This window comes from Micrasema longulum, unplaced genomic scaffold, assembly GCF_059751315.1.
Source record: "Micrasema longulum isolate JH-2025_06_02 unplaced genomic scaffold, ASM5975131v1 h1tg000858l, whole genome shotgun sequence".
Classification (NCBI taxonomy): domain Eukaryota; kingdom Metazoa; phylum Arthropoda; class Insecta; order Trichoptera; family Brachycentridae; genus Micrasema; species Micrasema longulum.
Window position 1 is genome coordinate 37,245 of NW_028278050.1, and position 18,117 is coordinate 55,361.

The window sequence follows — 18,117 nt, forward strand, 5'->3', positions numbered from 1 at the left end:
TCTTAAATAAGAACTCCCTACCTGTGACCATATTTGTCATACATTAAAAAAATAGTGCAAGAAAAATCATACGATACTTGGGACAAAAGATATTTATCAAGAGTGATACCGGCAAAATAACGAAATCGTTCTCCCTAGGGAGAAAATCCAGCCAGTCTGCAAGCATTTGGACCTACTCAAAACATTGTTTATCCCATTTTATTTGACGAGCATAGTAATTTATTTTCTTAAAAAACATCAATGAAAGAAAACGAAATTATTTTTAAATATCATTTTATTGTATCAAAACTTTAAAAAACTACATTATACTAATTGTAGATAATATTTTTTTTTTTAGATTTTTAAAATTTTATTAACATCACAACATTAGCAAAGTATATTACTGCACAGAACACCCATCCAGGCTTGAGGAAAATCACATTTCATTCTCACCGGGGATCGAACCTGGAACCCCGTACGTGAGAGAAGCGCCTTAGCTACTGCACTACGAAGCCGCCGTACTTACAATATCTTATTGTCTTGAGAGAGTAAAATTTAATTGCAAAAATGCAGTTTTTATCATTATATGAAAATAGAAAAATTACTAAGTCCATACGAAAAAGTTGGAAAGGTGTACTCACAAAAGTTACACCTTTTAAATTATGCATATTGGTCTCATTTTTTAATCTTTTCGAAGAGATCACATTTCATTCCATATGTATTGTCTTTTTTACTGCCGACTGTGACACGGTACGAACTACTAATACATGAATACATAATTTTCTGCTTAACAACATATAAAAGTTTACCCTGAAGATAACTCCAGCAATGGCAGTCGAAACATCAGAACAAATACAATAAACACTCATAGAATTAAGAAAAGTCCAGAAACCGCACATGCGCATCGAACAGAAGGCGACTAAACTACTCTTAAAAGAGTTCAACTCCCGATTTGAATTCAACCGTGTTGTGTCGTTTTAAAGTGTAGAAATACTGCTGGGATCTTAAAGAAACAGGATGGGATCACATTTCAAGTGTAATTAGCAAATGCATGTGTAAGTAGCAAATGCATTACTTGAAAATTGAATTAATTTTCCATCTGTCAACCGTGTTGTGTCGTTTTAAAGTGTAGAAATACTGCTGGGATCTTAAAGAAACAGGATGGGATCACATTTCAAGTGTAATTAGCAAATGCATGTGTAAGTAGCAAATGCATTACTTAATAATTGAATTATTTTTCCATCTGTCAGATTGACAATCTGCCGAAGAAAACAAAATAAACATTTCGTTAGTGTTGCCAGGGTAGTAAATTTTTTTACCCAGTAGGGTAAAGTAGAAAAGTATTTCTCATCTAATCATCGAAAGAACTAATGAAAATTGGACCTCGGATTAAACAACACCGTGGTAGACATTTGACTGACATGATCTTTAAAACATCAAATATTATTTAACATAACATAAAAATATCAGTTTTATGTAAAATAAAATTTGTTTTATATTTTAAGTTCAGAGTTCATTAATTCAATTACTCTTATTAAATGATTCTTTACTTATCTACTCTGTTGTGTCAATCAATGTTTCCGCGTGCACAATAAATTAACAAATTGCTTTTTTTTTACCTTAATGATTATATTTGTTCTTATCTGGCAACTACTTGAATGCGCACGGCGAAAGTAGGGCTAAGTGAAGGGATTTTCGGACACAGTCCGGTGTATTTAAATATGAGTCTACGCTCCTTCTGGACTATTCTTAATTCTATGTAAACACTTTTCTGCAGCACTAAAACTGAATTGGACCTGAATCCATTTTTAATTATTAATGAAATATTAAAACCAATTAAACACACAAATTTATTCATACACCATAAGCTTTCTAATTAAAAGAAATTGATTTTTTTATCTTCTCTGAGTTGGTTTTTTGCAGATTAGCAATTTTCGCACGGACCTGAGAATTTGCAGAAAACATTTATTATGTATGCGTAAGTTTTCAAAAAACTGCTATAAAATACTCTTTAAACACATTATATTAATATTGATTAAATTAAGTTTTAATGAGCTGTCTTTATTATTTGGTAATGTCATTAATTCTCGAAGCTTAATGGAATGAAAGAATTGGAAAATTCAATAAAGGTTTAGTTGAATTTTTTTAGCTGTGCACAATTCTATTTTTATTTGTTAATACTATGGAATTTTCTCTTAAGCTTATAACACAATACAAAAATAATATATCGACATTTGACAGCCAAAACTCACAAGTAATTGATTGGGAATAGTTTTGAAAATAGCAAGCAAAATCATAAATTTAATTTAATTATAAGGGGTTCATGTTTTGGAGGTCAGACGTCAATACAAATAAAGATAAGTATAAGAAATTAACCATTCAGTGTAAAGTTGGGTATTTTCACAAATCGGAAATAATGTTGAAATGTGTTAAATATATAATGGATTTTTATTATTCTAGTGATATAACTTTCAATGTATATAAAACAAATTTTCATTAATCATGAGCACATACAAAATGGCTCGCTGAGTGCACTTTTAACAATAATTGTGTATCAGTATGGCGAGGTAACTTAATACGTGCCATTTGTACGCAAAAAAAATCCTTTGTAATTTTCTAGGTATTTAAAAGTGTGAAAAGACCCTTAGAGATATTTTTTTTATCTCAGTATGACATTGGAATGTATTGGGTGTTAAAATAAGTTGTGTCAAAAAATTGGCAACAATTCATAGCATCTTCACCGTACACTGCGCAAATATCACGATCAGCTTTGGCAGCTTTATTCCTCGGTCGAACACGCACAGAAGGAGGTGTCGAAAATGGTCACTTCCATAGATGGAAGTAGACTTCACATTCCATTTTGAAGGGTTGTAATCTAATAAAATATTACATGTGACTTAAAAGCAAACACAATATCGCGTAGAGCAGAAAATGGCGTACACCATTTTGTTTTACTTTTGATGTTAATTTTTAAATTTGGAAAAAACAGACAACTTATGTTAACACCTTATATTTCTGAATTCGAACGAATTTTTACATTCAAATTGTTACAATAATGCTCAAATGCAATGGAAGATTTACATTAAAATGATTAGTCTCAAATAATTATATAGTTTTTGGATCGTTCGGGGCAAATTTTGCACCTCACGGGTCCTGTTTAAAACAAAGGCATTTCATTGTGAAATAATCAGTGGTTGATGAGAGGTCCCCAGAACATCTTGGAGACGCGTTTCTCATCATCAGTAAAGAAGAAGTCGTTACCTAACTTAACAAACTCCTCCTCGGACAGCTTGCCATCCTGGAAACAACAAAAATAAAACATTTAATGAAATAGAAAACATTTGGATACTACGCAAACATCTCTACAGAGAGTAGAAAATATAGAAGTCAGTCTACAGTTCATAGCGGATGGAAGTAATGCGTTGGCCTTGGGAGGGTTCCTGGTTGAGTTTCATGCAAAGTATCATCAAAGTTAAGAGCGCTATATGGCATTATTTATAAATGAAATAGTGATGAATTACAATGACCTAAATTATAATTTCAAAATTATAATCAATATTGCGAAAACCCTGTGACATTTCGTGCCTTGATGCCCAAAATCCCCTGACTCTGCCAAACCAAGTCATCGAGAGGATCAAGAGTTTCAAATACCTGGGAGTATATGTTCAAATACCAGCAAAATAGCAAAATTCTGGGTTTTGAGAATAGGTGTCTCGGAAGAATCTTGGGTGTGCAGTGGTTTGACTTTGTGAGGAATGAAGTAATAAGAGAACGGACGCAGAAAACTCCGGTGACAACTGTCGTCAAGCGGAGGCCATACGGTGGGCTAGGCCATATACTGCGGATGTCTCCTGTGAGCCTTAACCACGCTTGCCTACTTTACAAGGCATCTGGTTCTCGACGTCCTGGATGTCCACTGTTGACTGTTCGTCGGCAGTTTATGTCAGAATTTCGGGACGAGAACGTGACTTGGGTGGACGCAAAGGAGTTGACAGCTGATAGAGATGCATGGAAGCTCTTTGTGGATACCATATGCTCCAATTAAGGAGCGGACGTGGAATGATGATATCTTACAGAAAATGCCAGCTTTCAAAAAGAACTGGGTGTGCAGCTAGGAATAGCAGACACCGTCACATTCAAACAGTATGAAGGCTGTCTGGAAATCGGATATTTCCTCAGTGGGAACCAAATGCCGCCTATGTAACGAACGCTTGCATAACAACTATTCACCTCTACACGTGCCAATCGTTCTACCTCACTGGGCCCAAAACAGCAAAATACTGAGTTAGAGAAAGATGATTAGACTGAATAAATGTCTCGTTGGGTGCGCGGTGGTTTGACAAACGGACGCAGCAAACTCGGTGACAACTGTCTTCGAGCGGAGGGGATACAGTTGGCTTGGCCATATACTGCAGATGCCTCCAAAGACCCTTGTCTATTGTCTATTTCACTAGGCATCAGGTACTCGAAGTCCTGGATGTCTGTTGCTGACTGGTCGTCGGCAGTTCATGTCAGAACTACGGGACGCAAATCTGACTTGGGAGGATGACGTAATTTTTTGGACGATAGTAGTTAAGTCAATAATCTATTTTTTCATGTTCTCTTTTCTATCAGAATATTTGTGAGAAGTAATTATTACACGAGTCGTCATCATTATCATCGATCAGAACAGACCAATAAAATCGTTAATTCAATCAATCGCGTGTAATGTTTTTCGATCAACAAACATGGAATTTAAAATGATTCATTTATCACATTAATCATTTGGCTTGTGGCGTCTGATTTGTTCAGGTGAAGAATGAATGCCGACAGCAAATAAAAACAGAATTTTATTTTATAAACAGGTGTATTTTAAAGTAAAGCGCAGGTAGATTATATTATTACCTTCTACGAAGTTACAATTATATTTGTATTTGGTATAACACATATCAATAATACAGCTTTTGCGTGTAATGGTGAAAACACTCGCTTTATACTTTGACAGTCCATGTGTATACTATCGAGACTTCATTTTGCGAAGTTTGGTAATTCTTTAAGAAGCTATCAGTTACTGTAGAATTGCCAAACATGTGTCTATTGTATTTCAATAGACCTTAACGTATACCATTCGTTGTCTTTACAAAGCGGAATGCAGGGTTCAATTCCCCAGCGTAATTTTCTGTGCTTTTCCGCAAATGTTTTTTTAAAGATTTTTTTATATATTTATTTTCAATTTTATTTATTCATATATATGTACATTATAAAATGGAGTATCTTAATTCATACATAAAGAAATAATTAAAATAATTAATTTATAAAAAAAAACACATTAGTATAGGTTCATATTATCCAGAGAATAATATGTTAAAAAAGTAAGAGAATCTTGTAACGAAAAACTCCCTCACAGATGAGAAAAATGTCAATGTCCAAAGTAATATTGTTCAACATAGAGATATCCCTGCCAACAATCATAACCATTGGCAGGTTGGTCCTTTATATTGGAATGTGAAAGTCTATGCTGACGCTGTCTAAGGTAATTATCCGGAACATAAAAGCGAATGCTCCGCATAATTTCAGGGTTGTCAATAATACCGCGCAACAATCAAAAGAAGTGCGTGGTTAAATACACATTCTTTCTGGTCTTCAAACTGCTGTAGCCGAGCATACCCTGGAGGAACTCAGTGGGATAAAGCCATGGATAATATCCGCACTCCCTCATATAGAGAAACTGAAGAAATTTCTTCTGAACCCTCTCCACCATAAGAGAGTACTTCAACTCACACGGCCCCCAAATCATCGAGCCACTCTCGAGTCTACTTCGCACCAACGAGTTATAAAGAATTCTCAGTACTTGTGTATTTACTACTTCTACCATCAAGCCTTATACAAAAGCAGAGAGGATGGAATGTCACACATATCTATCCTGACATGCAGAATGGCTGGTGGGGGGTCGCGATGACTTTGGTTTGCCCTATCAAACTTTGTCTTCTGGTCTACTAACAAGTTAATGAACTAACATGCCCTATCACTTCTGACTCTGTTTCGCTACAAATGTATTGTTCATCCGCCAGTGTAGGCAAATGGGCATTTACGATTGGCGAATGGATTTTTCAACTTGATTTGCCAATCATATAAACATATTGCAATATTTGAGTTTGTCCTGAATAAAAGACTGGATTTCACCCCCTCGGGAGTCATTAATGACTTAAGATTAACAAATTACAACAGGGATGGAAAACATTTGGACAAACTCAAATATTGTAATGAAACCAACTGGTCCAAGAAGAAGTTTAAAAATTGTATAATTGTTTTCAGGCGTTGCCGAGTATATGAAATAATTCAGTCAGATGAATCTCTTCGCAACAATAAAGGTCCTGCCGCTTGACGTGCTTAAAATTGAATTTATTTTGCATAAGATGTCTTCTGGATATTGAGAAAATAAGAGTATCCAGATCTGGCAAGGGGAGCTTTGAATTGTTGACGCCATTTACAACATTCTCTTCAATGATGACAATAAAAACGAAAAATAAAAACAGAGTCAATTGAAGACCTTGTTTTAAAAACTTCAAAGTTCACAAACCAAACCATTTTTCACAAGAGTGTTAAACTGAATAACACTGTTTTACTATTGTTTTTGTGACATTAAATACAATCATAGATATACTTAAAGTACACTGTATAGAAATTGAAAATGTTATAAACATTGTATGTATATTCAAACATTAAATAAAAATGTTAGTGTGACTAGTATTTGCTGGTTTTAGACAATCTTTGGACCATTGTGGTTTTTATTGCAAACTTAAGATAAAATAATATGAATTGTTGAAATAAAAATAGCTGCTTTTCATAAACTTGTATGGCAGTTGAACTTTCCATATTTGAATTTGTAAAAATTTTCAGTAAACCATATAAAAGAATATACAGAACACAGAGTGATAGAGGTAGAAATGCTAATTAAATTACATTTTTTATTAATTCATACAAATAGTGTGGACAATTATTGCTGTTTTCAAAGAAATTGATGTGGACACAAAAACGCCGTATTTTTAAATACCTTTGATTTTTTGAAAGAATGATTGTATGGATGCATAGACGGACAGTAATAAATCCAGTAATTGATTGATTGATTTGGTGTTTATTTTGTAGAACTCCATATTTAAACTTATAATATTAGAAATCAAACACTGATTTGAGTCTACTGAACACTTGATTTTATTAAAAAAAATATTAAAACAAAAATTTCGTGACAATTGTTTCGCCTTGTTAGGGCATTTGAATGAATGTGAAGATTAGATGGATTGAATGTCCTTATATAGTTATATAATTTTTAGCCTCGTATTAAACACTTAGCCTCGCCCTTAACCATTGGTTTTTCCTTCAACTATGATGAATGTACATGCTCTTCAAAAGATTATTTTTATTTTCTACTTAAGTACCTTGAATTACATAACTATATAAGGACATTCAATCCATCTAATCTTCACATTCGTTTGAAAATGCCCTAACAAGGAGAAACAATTGTCACGAAATTTTTGTTTTTATGTTTGTAAAACTTAAAAAAAGTGTTCAGTAGACTCAAATCAGGGTTCGATTTCTAATATTATAAGTTTTAAATCCAGTAATATAGTTTTGGAAAATTTTGGTCACTTGATGTTTTTAGAATACGGTCCTTTTAGTTCGAACCACGATTTGAAAAATTGTTTAAAACAGGCACAGCCTTCTTGCTGAAATTATTGTATTTTCATTGTCGTGCGGGCACTGCTTTTTATTGTTTTATTGCTTGCGACCGGGGCCCCCTAAGCGAGGCTTCGCAACTCCCCTGGGGGTCGTAACCCGCGGATTAAAAATTCTGATTCAACGCATTTGTGTTGTTGTGATGGAGGAGATTGAACTTACCTCATTTTTATCAATAATGGCGAATGAAACAGCAGCAGTCTCTTCACTTAGCCCCAGACACCGGAAGAACAGTTTGAATTCTTTCACAGAAATAAAACCAGACTTGTCCTTATCCACTGCCTGAAATAAATAAAAAAAACACATTTTTTTAATCAATGTTAGTAAATATTAGTATTTATATAATGGTTATCCATTTAGACTTTTTAGGTCTACCGGTTTCGAGACATACCCGTTCGCAGACCCCCACCCCAACACACTACTGAATATTATCAACCTAATACTTTCCTCTCGAGTTCTTTGGGATATTGATCTTTTGGCTTTTTGTAGATCTCTCACCATAAACACAGTGTGGGATGAAGATGGATTGCCATGGGTCAGCTCAAAATTTTATATGTTGATTGTGTTTATGAATATTTGAAGAGTATCCGAGTGACAGATTCCAAATAACAAAAATGAATGACGAGGTTTCTGAGCCGCTAAAAATAGCATTAGGAGGACCACAAGGATTTGTTCTCGGACCAATTCTATTTATTATATACATTAATGATATTGTAGAGACATTCAAATATTCTAAAATAAGACTCTTTGCAGAGGATGCGTTAATATGAGATGCGTTAATAATAATATCGGGTGAAAATTATAAAACAATAAAGGACAAATTGAATCATGTTTTAAATAATGAATCTCTATGGCTAAAAGTTTAAAAACAAAATATATGAATTTAGGAAACAAAAGAATAGATAGTAGAATGTAGTAGATAGTTAAAAACTGAATGAAGTAAGTGAAATTAAATATTTTGGTGTAATGATGGACTCCAAACTTACATTTAAAAAAAAAACAATTTTGGGAAGAATCAGAAGATTTGTTGATAAGGATTCATGCAAAATTATTTATAACAAAATTATTGAACGGCACATTAACTACTGTAGCTGCATATTATTTTTATCAATCTAAGAAAATTTAAACAAACTAACCATATTAAAAAACAAAGCTTTTAAAATAGTTTTGAATAAAAATCGATACACGAGTGTAAATTTGATGTTAAATAAGGAATAATTTAAAAAAAATATATTTATAGATGACAAACATGAAGTTTCGCATAAATAAATTGTCTATGTTTTTATGAATGTATGTATGTGTATGCGCATGGGTGTATGTACGTGTGTGTGTATGTACATGTGTATATTTATATATATGTGTGTATATATGTGTATGTCTGTATGTATATGAATCAAAATGTGTATCCGAATAAGTTTATATTTTGTTTGTCTGTGCTCTATATTAATTTGTTAACTATTATAATATATTAAAATGTAATTGCCTAGCTTGGAACGGGGTATGTACCCTTGTTAGCTGGGCAAAGTGAACATGGAATTGTATTTTGATAAAGAGTGTGAATAAATAAATAAATAAATGAATCAAAAGTACTTACTTGTAAATGAAATATAATATGTACATTGTTTTTATTAGAGCAGACATAAGCATATGTTTATGTGTGCCCTATTTCAAGATTTAAAATATTTAAAAAAATAAATTTTATACCATTATTTTATTGCCCTTATTTGCCTTTGCTACATACTTTCATGTTATTTTTGTTCAGTTTCGTGTACATACATTCTTCTTCATACGCCTTAATTGGCTCAGACCGTTTATATAATCATTTAAATAGGATGATAAAATTAGAGAGATGGTTTACCTTGAATACATAGGGCAGGAAATTTCCAACACGGCTCCTGAGACTCTTGTCACTGAGGACATGAGTCATGTCCGTCAAATACTGCTCCACGGTTACCAGGTTGTAGGGAGAGATCTCGCCCCATTGGTCCTCCCAGGTCATCTGAAATAAAAAAAATACGGTCATTATCGAGGTCTCGGACTGGAACAACTTGACAAAAAGGGTTACCCATTGCACTAGAGTAAATCTATTCAAAAAGGTCTTGCATAAATTCAATGGCTGCTACTAAGCTTTTGTGTATCCAGAGCCAGACCTACCGCAGATTCAGTAGGCACAAAGAACCAGACACTTGCGCACAAGGAAGGTGACAATAATATGCTCGTATTAAACAAACATGTATATTCCTGACCCTTTTGTGACAGGATGCTAAATCCTGTTAGATCTGGCGCGGATTGTATGCAAAGACGTATAATTATATTTATTTATACTTTTAAATTGTTTGTATTATTTTTTTTATACGGAATAATGTGTCGAGGGAAACATTTTACAAAATGTGAAACATGCCTTAGATCAGCTTTTAATTAAATTAGCTGATCAGTTGACTAAATTAACTGATCAGTTGACTAAATTAACTGATCAGTTGACTAAATTAACTGATCAGTTAATTAAATTAGCTGATCAGTTAATCAAATTAGGTGATCAGTTAATTAAATTAGCTGATCAGTCAACAAGATTAGGTGATCAGTTAATTAAATTAGCTGATCAGTTATAATAAGATTAGGTGATCAGTTAATAAAATTAGGTGATCATTTAATAAAATTCATCACCATTCCCTTTCCGCGCCTAATGGTGCATAGGGCACTGCATTGGTACACCAATCGCAGCGTATCTTGATCATTTTTTTAGTCACATGAAGGTAAGATGATCAGTCTTACGCTTTAGGTACCGTCCAGGGACTATGAAATATTCTAGTGTAAAAACACCCTTTAAAATTAATATTTCATATCAACCGTGTCGGGAATGCAACCTGAGACCTCTTTCGTGGTAGGCAAACGCAGTGATCATTACGGCCGACGAATTGTTTGATTATTTGATGACAAAATCACCTGATTTAAATTTAAATTAGGCAATTTCGGCCGGTAGATAACAGTACTGCTTTCTTAGGAAAACCATAGCTTAATTTTTTACTTTCTCCAACGGACTTTCTAAGTGTTTTTAACTTACTGTGACGAGTTGAAAATACCAGTTAATTCCTGTTTTTTAAATTAAAATGAACCTTGAATCTATACACGAAAGAATACTTTTATTTAGTTAATAAAATAAAACAGACGTACATAAGTAAATTAATATTTCTTGTAAGATATCCATTCAGAGTTATGTACGAACAAATAAAATCTAGATGTAAACAATTTGTGTTATTTCATAATAAACTACGCAGCTCTTTTTTATTATCATCACAGTCTATTCATGTTGCTTTGTTTACATTTTGAAATTGATCTGTTATCACTTTGTAAATTGCTGATTCTGCTAAAAATATGCAGATATATTTGCAATATTTTTGTTGATTTAAATGAAAAATATAAGGGATTATTATTGTCGTACTTCTGTTAGGTGCTTGTTTGTTTATTTACTTACGTCCATAGGACTAGAAATACATGCATCAAAAACCAGGGGCGTAAGGTGAGGTTTTAGATTAGAGAAGCGGTCGTTTGGTACTAGATACATAGGTAAAATATGTGCCTTTTACTAACACAGTAACTTTGATTAAGTGCTTTGAAATAAACTAAAAAGCAATTTTATCCCCATAATTTTAGCATTAAAAAAAGTATATTTTATAGTTTGATATATATTTATATTTTTTTAAACGGAGAAATATTAGCGAAATAATATGTTTTGATTTACCCAAATATTTCAATTTTGGTGGCCATTTTCAACGAGTTGTAAATAACTCACTATTAGAAAATGGAAATCAACTTGGGGTAGAGTGAGGTTTGAACCTCGGACCTCTGGCCCGTGAGTCCGTAACACTAGCCACGTGACCACAACCCGAATAAAATATATAATACCATTCTGTCGTAATATATGAAAAATAAACATTGATTGGTTTGTTAAAACTGCTTCCACAGCACTGCTAAAGATCTCAATTTGCACATGTGCGGATTTGCAAATTCAGTGCTAGGCGACCGCCTCATAGGAACCAACAGACTTATGCAGTTCCTTATTTCAGAATTAGATGGAACTCAGTGAATTTTACTTAAGTTATAGCTAAAAAGATCATTTAATTTAAATAGGAATTGATTGTTAAGAAGTCAATTTTTTAGGGAGGCATTGGTTCTACCCAATATCTGCCCATACGGACCGTGCATGTGAAAATCACATACCATAATAAATTATAGTACATCAAAATCTGTTCAATTGATTATTCAAACCAAGCATATATAGTAAACCCCCCTATAACGTTGAGATAGGTAACACGTTATCGGGGAAATGTTATAGGGCGTTAATTTTAAATTGTATTTTTACATTTTAACCAGCGCAAATGACTTGACTAGCACGACGATTTGGGATGACCCGTAATTTTATACAAAAAATAAACAGATCAGATATTATTTTTCTGTCACTAATTTTAAGTAAATTTGAATTTGATCTTCTTGATCGATCAAGAAGATTATAATTCATATTTATTCATGATAAATGCAAATGCATTTAAAATTTATCAACCGGAGTAATTTAAGCTGGAATTTTTAAATTTTATTACAATGGGTAGCACAGAGAGTGATTAAATTTAACTGACTTCTGACCGTTGAACAATATCATTTTTTTATTGATAGTATTAAATTAAAATCTCTGCTGACCGCAATACAAATCCAAGCATTTGCTTACCCTTCTTTGATATCAATGACAACTAAAAGAAAGTGTTCTACTGCAGGTTGCCTAATGCGCTCCTCGTAATGAGCTTAGGTCATGGGCCAGGAAGCAGAGTGTAATGCTCTGGTAAAACGTACCTAGTCAGCACTATGCGGAAGAACTGATGAAGGGTACTCGCAAAGTTTTGCTTTTGACCTAATAAAGCTCAGCCTCATCAAGTGAGGGTTATCACTAGAGCCCGCCCAGGGCACTGCAGATTGAACAAACACTGCGCTAGAATTAACCTTTCCAAAACTTCTAGATGTAGGTTCTATACACATTCTATGTGAATGTGATGCTTTACATCATAAAAGGAGACTCATGCTCGGGGGACCACTGGTTAAATCTGAGGATGTTAAAGAGCTCGCCCCCTACCTAAAACCAGATACGTAATGGTTCTGGGCTTGGAGGGGTAGATTTAGCAAAATGTAAACTCTCGCCTTCCACACAGTGGCCAGGCTCTTTATGGACCTGGGCTTGGAGGGCGAGGATTTTTCACGGGGACTCGTCACAATAGATCTTCACAGGTCGCAGTGACATCAGGAACTTGCATAGCACTGACCCCTACCACTATGACTAAAAATAAGGAACGAAATTAAAAAAGGGATGCTACAGTTTGAATCATATTTATCTACAAAATCTGTTTACGAACAGTTGCATCGGGTTGCATGACAATGAAATCATTTTTAAACATTGTTTAACAACATCTTATGTATTTTAAAACTTACACAGATGTTCGCATTGAATTGTTAAGACTATTTTATTGTTTGAACAGATTCTTTTTGTATCGCTTCAACCAAAGCAGCTATTGCGTCAAATTTTCTAGTTTCGCTACGAAAAGGTTATTAATATATTGTATTTGCATGACTTTGTTTTCGCTATTGCAAATATTTTTTATTTTTGATTTACCGAGGCCATATGTATCAGAATGCAAGCTTCTGAAGAAAACAATCCTAAAAACGCTTCGCGAGAATTTATTATTTGTTCAGAACTGTTGTAACAAGGTTTTCATAAGGTTATCTATAAAACATAATAAAGCAAGGTAATGACACTTTTTTTTAAACAATCATTACATCTTTAAAAGCAGAATTAATATTTACTGAGCAAAACATTGTTTTTTACATTGAAAAGAAAACAATTATTCATCTGGGACCGATGCTGCTATTGCCGGTCCAGTTGCTCAATCACAAATAACCATCGACGTGCTTAAAACATGCTAAGCATTTGCGCAATCACAACGAACAATAATGAACATGCTTAAGTTATCGCAGTCATAAGTCAACGCGTGTGTAATCTCTTAGTCACGCTCGTTTCGGTTTGTTTTTTGTTTTCCTCGTAAAAAAATACAGGTCATTGGCAAAAAATTGGCGTTTACTATAAAAAATAATACAATATATTGCATATGCACATGTTTCTAGATACTCCACCCTGATGCTGCAAAAAAATAAAAAAAATTGATACAACCTTCGGTCAAAGAGGATTGGCCTACTACTCGGTTGAAGTGTATAATCTACTTTCATTATCCATAAGGACAATTAGTAAGTTGTCACAATATGATATTGCTATTAAGAAATGGATAGTGGAGATGGGTTGCACACGGATCGATGAGTGGATCAAGCCAAATAGGTAAAATTGTGTACTGTTTGGGAAATTTGTTCTATTGGTCTACATAAATTGGTTATGTTTTTTTCTGATTATTTTAGTTTTTTATTGTTTATTATGATAACGATAATTAGGTTAATTGGATTAATTACGTTTTTTTGTTGTTATTATTATGTTAACTTTGTTAAATAGCTAATTTAAGGGCATGTTTCACATTTTGTAAAAGATTTCCCTCGGCACGGGACACCCCAGTGAGGGAACATTATTCTGGATAAAAAAAAGAATTTAACAACAATAATAAATAAATACATTTGCAAAATATTAAGGAGTAGGTATCTAGTACAAAAAAGTGACAATTAAATTACAATAACTATGGCGACTGCTTTTCTTGACATTTGGCTCGCCAACCGCCGGCTAAATGCAATAAATAGCATGATAAATAATAAATAAATAAATAAAAATAGCAGTTTTTGAATATTTTCCACTTTACACGGGCGAAATTCAAATATGTGATTGCGCAGCAGGATTATACGTCGCGAAACGTAAATATTTTGACATTTAATATTAGGTGTTCACGGATGTTTCATTGTGATCGCGAATACGATAAACGAACATGGTGAGAAATTGTTATCACGTCGCTTATTAGCACGTCGATAGTTATTTGTGATTAAGCTACAGGTACGCTGCATTGTGTGCTTCACTCCAGTGTACTATGAACCATAAGTTTGGGGTTTAATTATTAATAACTTTATATAATTAAATAATAATTGTTTTCTTTTCATTTTATTTTACATTTTATAATTCATTTATTAGACATACCTGTAGCAATTACAATTGTTAAGTGCTAACCTTTTGCCTTTTGTTATATTCAATACTAGCTCAAACCCTTGTTAGATAATTGCCATCTCCCACACCTTAATAACTTATATGGTATCGTAACTATTTTATTTTTGATCTTTGGCTTGACATTTTATTTTAGCCAAGGGTTATTTATTAGTCGTAGTCTCTACTCATTTGACGATTTATATCTAGAGTCTATACGCGTCTAATAATGTACCTATCTTAATGCTCTCACCTGCAAGGGGCGGATGTCCCGAGGGACAATATTGTCTTTTTAAGGATTGACTATCTAGATGCACCTTGCGATGCTCCAAACTGAACCTTTCATAAATTAACCTATTATAATCCCCTCCATTTACTGAAAATGTACACTTTATAACCCAATACATTGGTTCCAGGAGGACACATTGAAATTAGATTCCTAACTTAGTACGTCGTGACTACGACAATTTATTATTAAATGTAAACTTGAATATTATTAAATTATAAGTACAGTAAACCCAACGAGTGTAGTTGGACACATCTTGTTATCTTCAAAAGTGAACCAAATAAAACAATACCATCTTCGAAGCTGCCTTTTATTGACTACTGGAGGGCGATTCAATTACTCATTACAAAGTGCCCCTCAACACCTTACACGACACATAACACAATGGACTCAGTATTGATGTAGACAATTTTAACTGCACGTTGCATTTCTACAGAAAATTTCTTCATGGAGTTGACTATTTGGGATAGTTGCTGAATGTGCATCTTGAGTGGTTTGTGCTATGTATATGTGCCGCATGTAATGTATTTGTTTGTGTATGTTTTATATGTGCGTTCATGTGTGTGTGCGTGAATGGCTCGGGGTGTGCGTTTGGTATTTTGATTTATTACCAATGATAACCTCCATGGAAAACGCAAATGTTAACAATTATTCTTTTCTCACTTGAGTTTCTTATTTATTAATTTTTTTGTCACATTTAGTATTTAATCTTTTTGCATAATTTATGAAAACTTTATTGGTCTCTTTATGTTAGAAAATCATTGTTTTTAATACTTTTTATATATAACTATGTTTTTTGAATAAAAAAATTAAAAATGAATAAATAAAATAAAATACAATAATATAAGGCCCTAAAAAGATGGGCTAATGATATTATCCCTGTCTCAGGAAGAAATTGGGAAAATATTAGAAGTGCCCTGTTTCCAGCAGTGAAGAGATGTCTGATAGAAATATTATAAATCGTCATTCCCTATCCGCACCTAATGGTGCATAGGGCACTGCATTTGTACACCAATCGCAGCGTATCTTGATCATTTTTTGTTACATGAAGGTAAGCTGATCAGTCTTCTTCAGGTTTCAGGTACCAGTCTAGGGACTATGAAATATTCTAGTGTAAAAACACCTTTTTAAATAATATTTCAAATCAACCATGTCGGGAATCGAACCCGAGACCTCTTGCATGGTAGGCTAAAGCGCTGACCATTATACCACGAGGCCGACAAGTTTGAAGTCTATAAATATGGTACGACATAACCATGAAAAGAAAAACAAGATTAAAATTTGCTGATAAAAACAGGATTTATTTGCAGTACTTATAATTTATATATTTTTTTTATTTTTAAAAAGGTGTCTATCTGTTCTTTCCATGCTAATTCAAGACCACAAACCTACTTTGAACTGTGTCAGAGATTTAATGTTTTGTTATTCCTTAGGTAGAAAATTGAAGTATCCTTATAGTTTAGAGAAGGTGCATGTTTGTTTATCTTTTGCTGCCAATTTGTTTTATTTCTTTAACTTTTTTCTTTTTTGTAGTGTTATTTCTTTCGCCTTTTATAGTCCTATTTCTTTTACATTATTTTTCAATGTGTTATTTCCGCCATTACGAAGTGTTATTTCTTTATCATCGTGTAATTTCTCTCACATTTTCTCATTTAAAAGTGCATAAGAATCACCTTTCCCTCATTCAAAGTTCTTCTGCAAAGTGAAAGATCACTTCTTTGTTAATTGCAGTCTGAAGAATAACACTTAATGAGATTGAAAAGAAATTGATAAAAAGATAAACTACATGTGCTCGTGTATGGTAATTGATAGGTGTATGTGTAATCTCCAGTCCAGAAATAGAATATCAACAATCCTGTTATTCTGAGGTCAATGCTATCTAAGTTAGTAATTATTTATGAAATGACTATCTGTAAAGTAAATAATGAATGTCATATTGTTAATGTAATGTGCGCAACTTGTTTATCTTTCGCCAATTAACATATAGGAATGATTGATATTATTGCATCGAATGTTACAAAAACAGATTTACTTTATGTTTTTGATATTTTCTGCGGAGGGACAAACAGCTTACTGTAATTTAATTTAAATTTATTTGTTGTTTTCGTTCTGTATTAAACCATTTAGACGAACGATTTATTACATTTGGAGTTTGTACAAAATCGATATTGGCTGGCTTATTACTCACACTCACACACCTATCGTCTTTGGCCCCCGAAACGTTTGCTAAAGAAAAAATGGCACGCGGCCTAAAAAAAATTGGAGAGCGCTGCTCTAAAGGGTTGACTAAAATAGAGGTTCCACTGTATTATAACAGGGATGGGAAACGTTTTTGAAGTGAAACAACTCATTCAAATGAATCTCACTCATCACAAAAATCAGCAGATGAAAGAATCGACTTCTCATTCTTCTTCTTCAGCCTTATTCTCTCCACTGCCAGATAAAGGCCTCTTCGAAATGTCTCCATTCCTTCCTATCACCCGCTTTCATCATCCATGTTTTACTGGGTATCGAGGCAATGTCATCGACCTATCTTTTCTGAGGCCTTCCAAACAATTCTTTTGTTTGCCTATGGTCACCTCTTTATTATTCTGGGTGTCCACCTGCCGTCATTTGCCTCGCTGAGTGTCAAAATTTCAACTTTGCTACACGATCCATAATAGCCACTCCGGTTCGGCACCTTATTTTTTCATTTCTTATTCTCTCTTAGACATATACGGAACATCTTTCCATGGATCATTTTAGTTTCTGGCTACTTTTCTGTATTACAGACATGGTTTCTAGTCTGATTGTCGTCACTGGGGGTATACACGATTCATAGACTTGTCTTTTTAAGCATACGGGGACTTGTTTATTTTCAAAAATATATTTTAGTTTGCCGAAAGCAGCCCAACTTAGCCCTGTTCTTCTCGGCAACTCCGCTGTCTGGTTATCTTTTACAAGTTTGACTTTATTTATTTTACACTTTATG

General features: G+C 33.5%; 1 protein-coding gene across 2 annotated transcripts in view; it reads right to left on the bottom strand.

Moving 5' to 3' along the window:
* Positions 1–1,811: 1,811 nt before the first annotated feature.
* Positions 1,812–18,117, bottom strand: part of CBP (sarcoplasmic calcium-binding protein) — a 72,813-nt gene continuing 56,507 nt past the window's right edge. For both annotated transcript variants that reach the window (XM_088231173.1, XM_088231172.1), the window contains 3 exons: positions 9,551–9,691; positions 7,855–7,974; positions 1,812–3,277 (listed from right to left, as the gene is read on the bottom strand). In XM_088231173.1, coding sequence (XP_088087299.1) covers positions 3,167–3,277; positions 7,855–7,974; positions 9,551–9,691 — 372 coding nt within the window. In that variant the 3' untranslated portion in view covers positions 1,812–3,166. The remainder of the gene's footprint in view (positions 3,278–7,854; positions 7,975–9,550; positions 9,692–18,117) is intronic.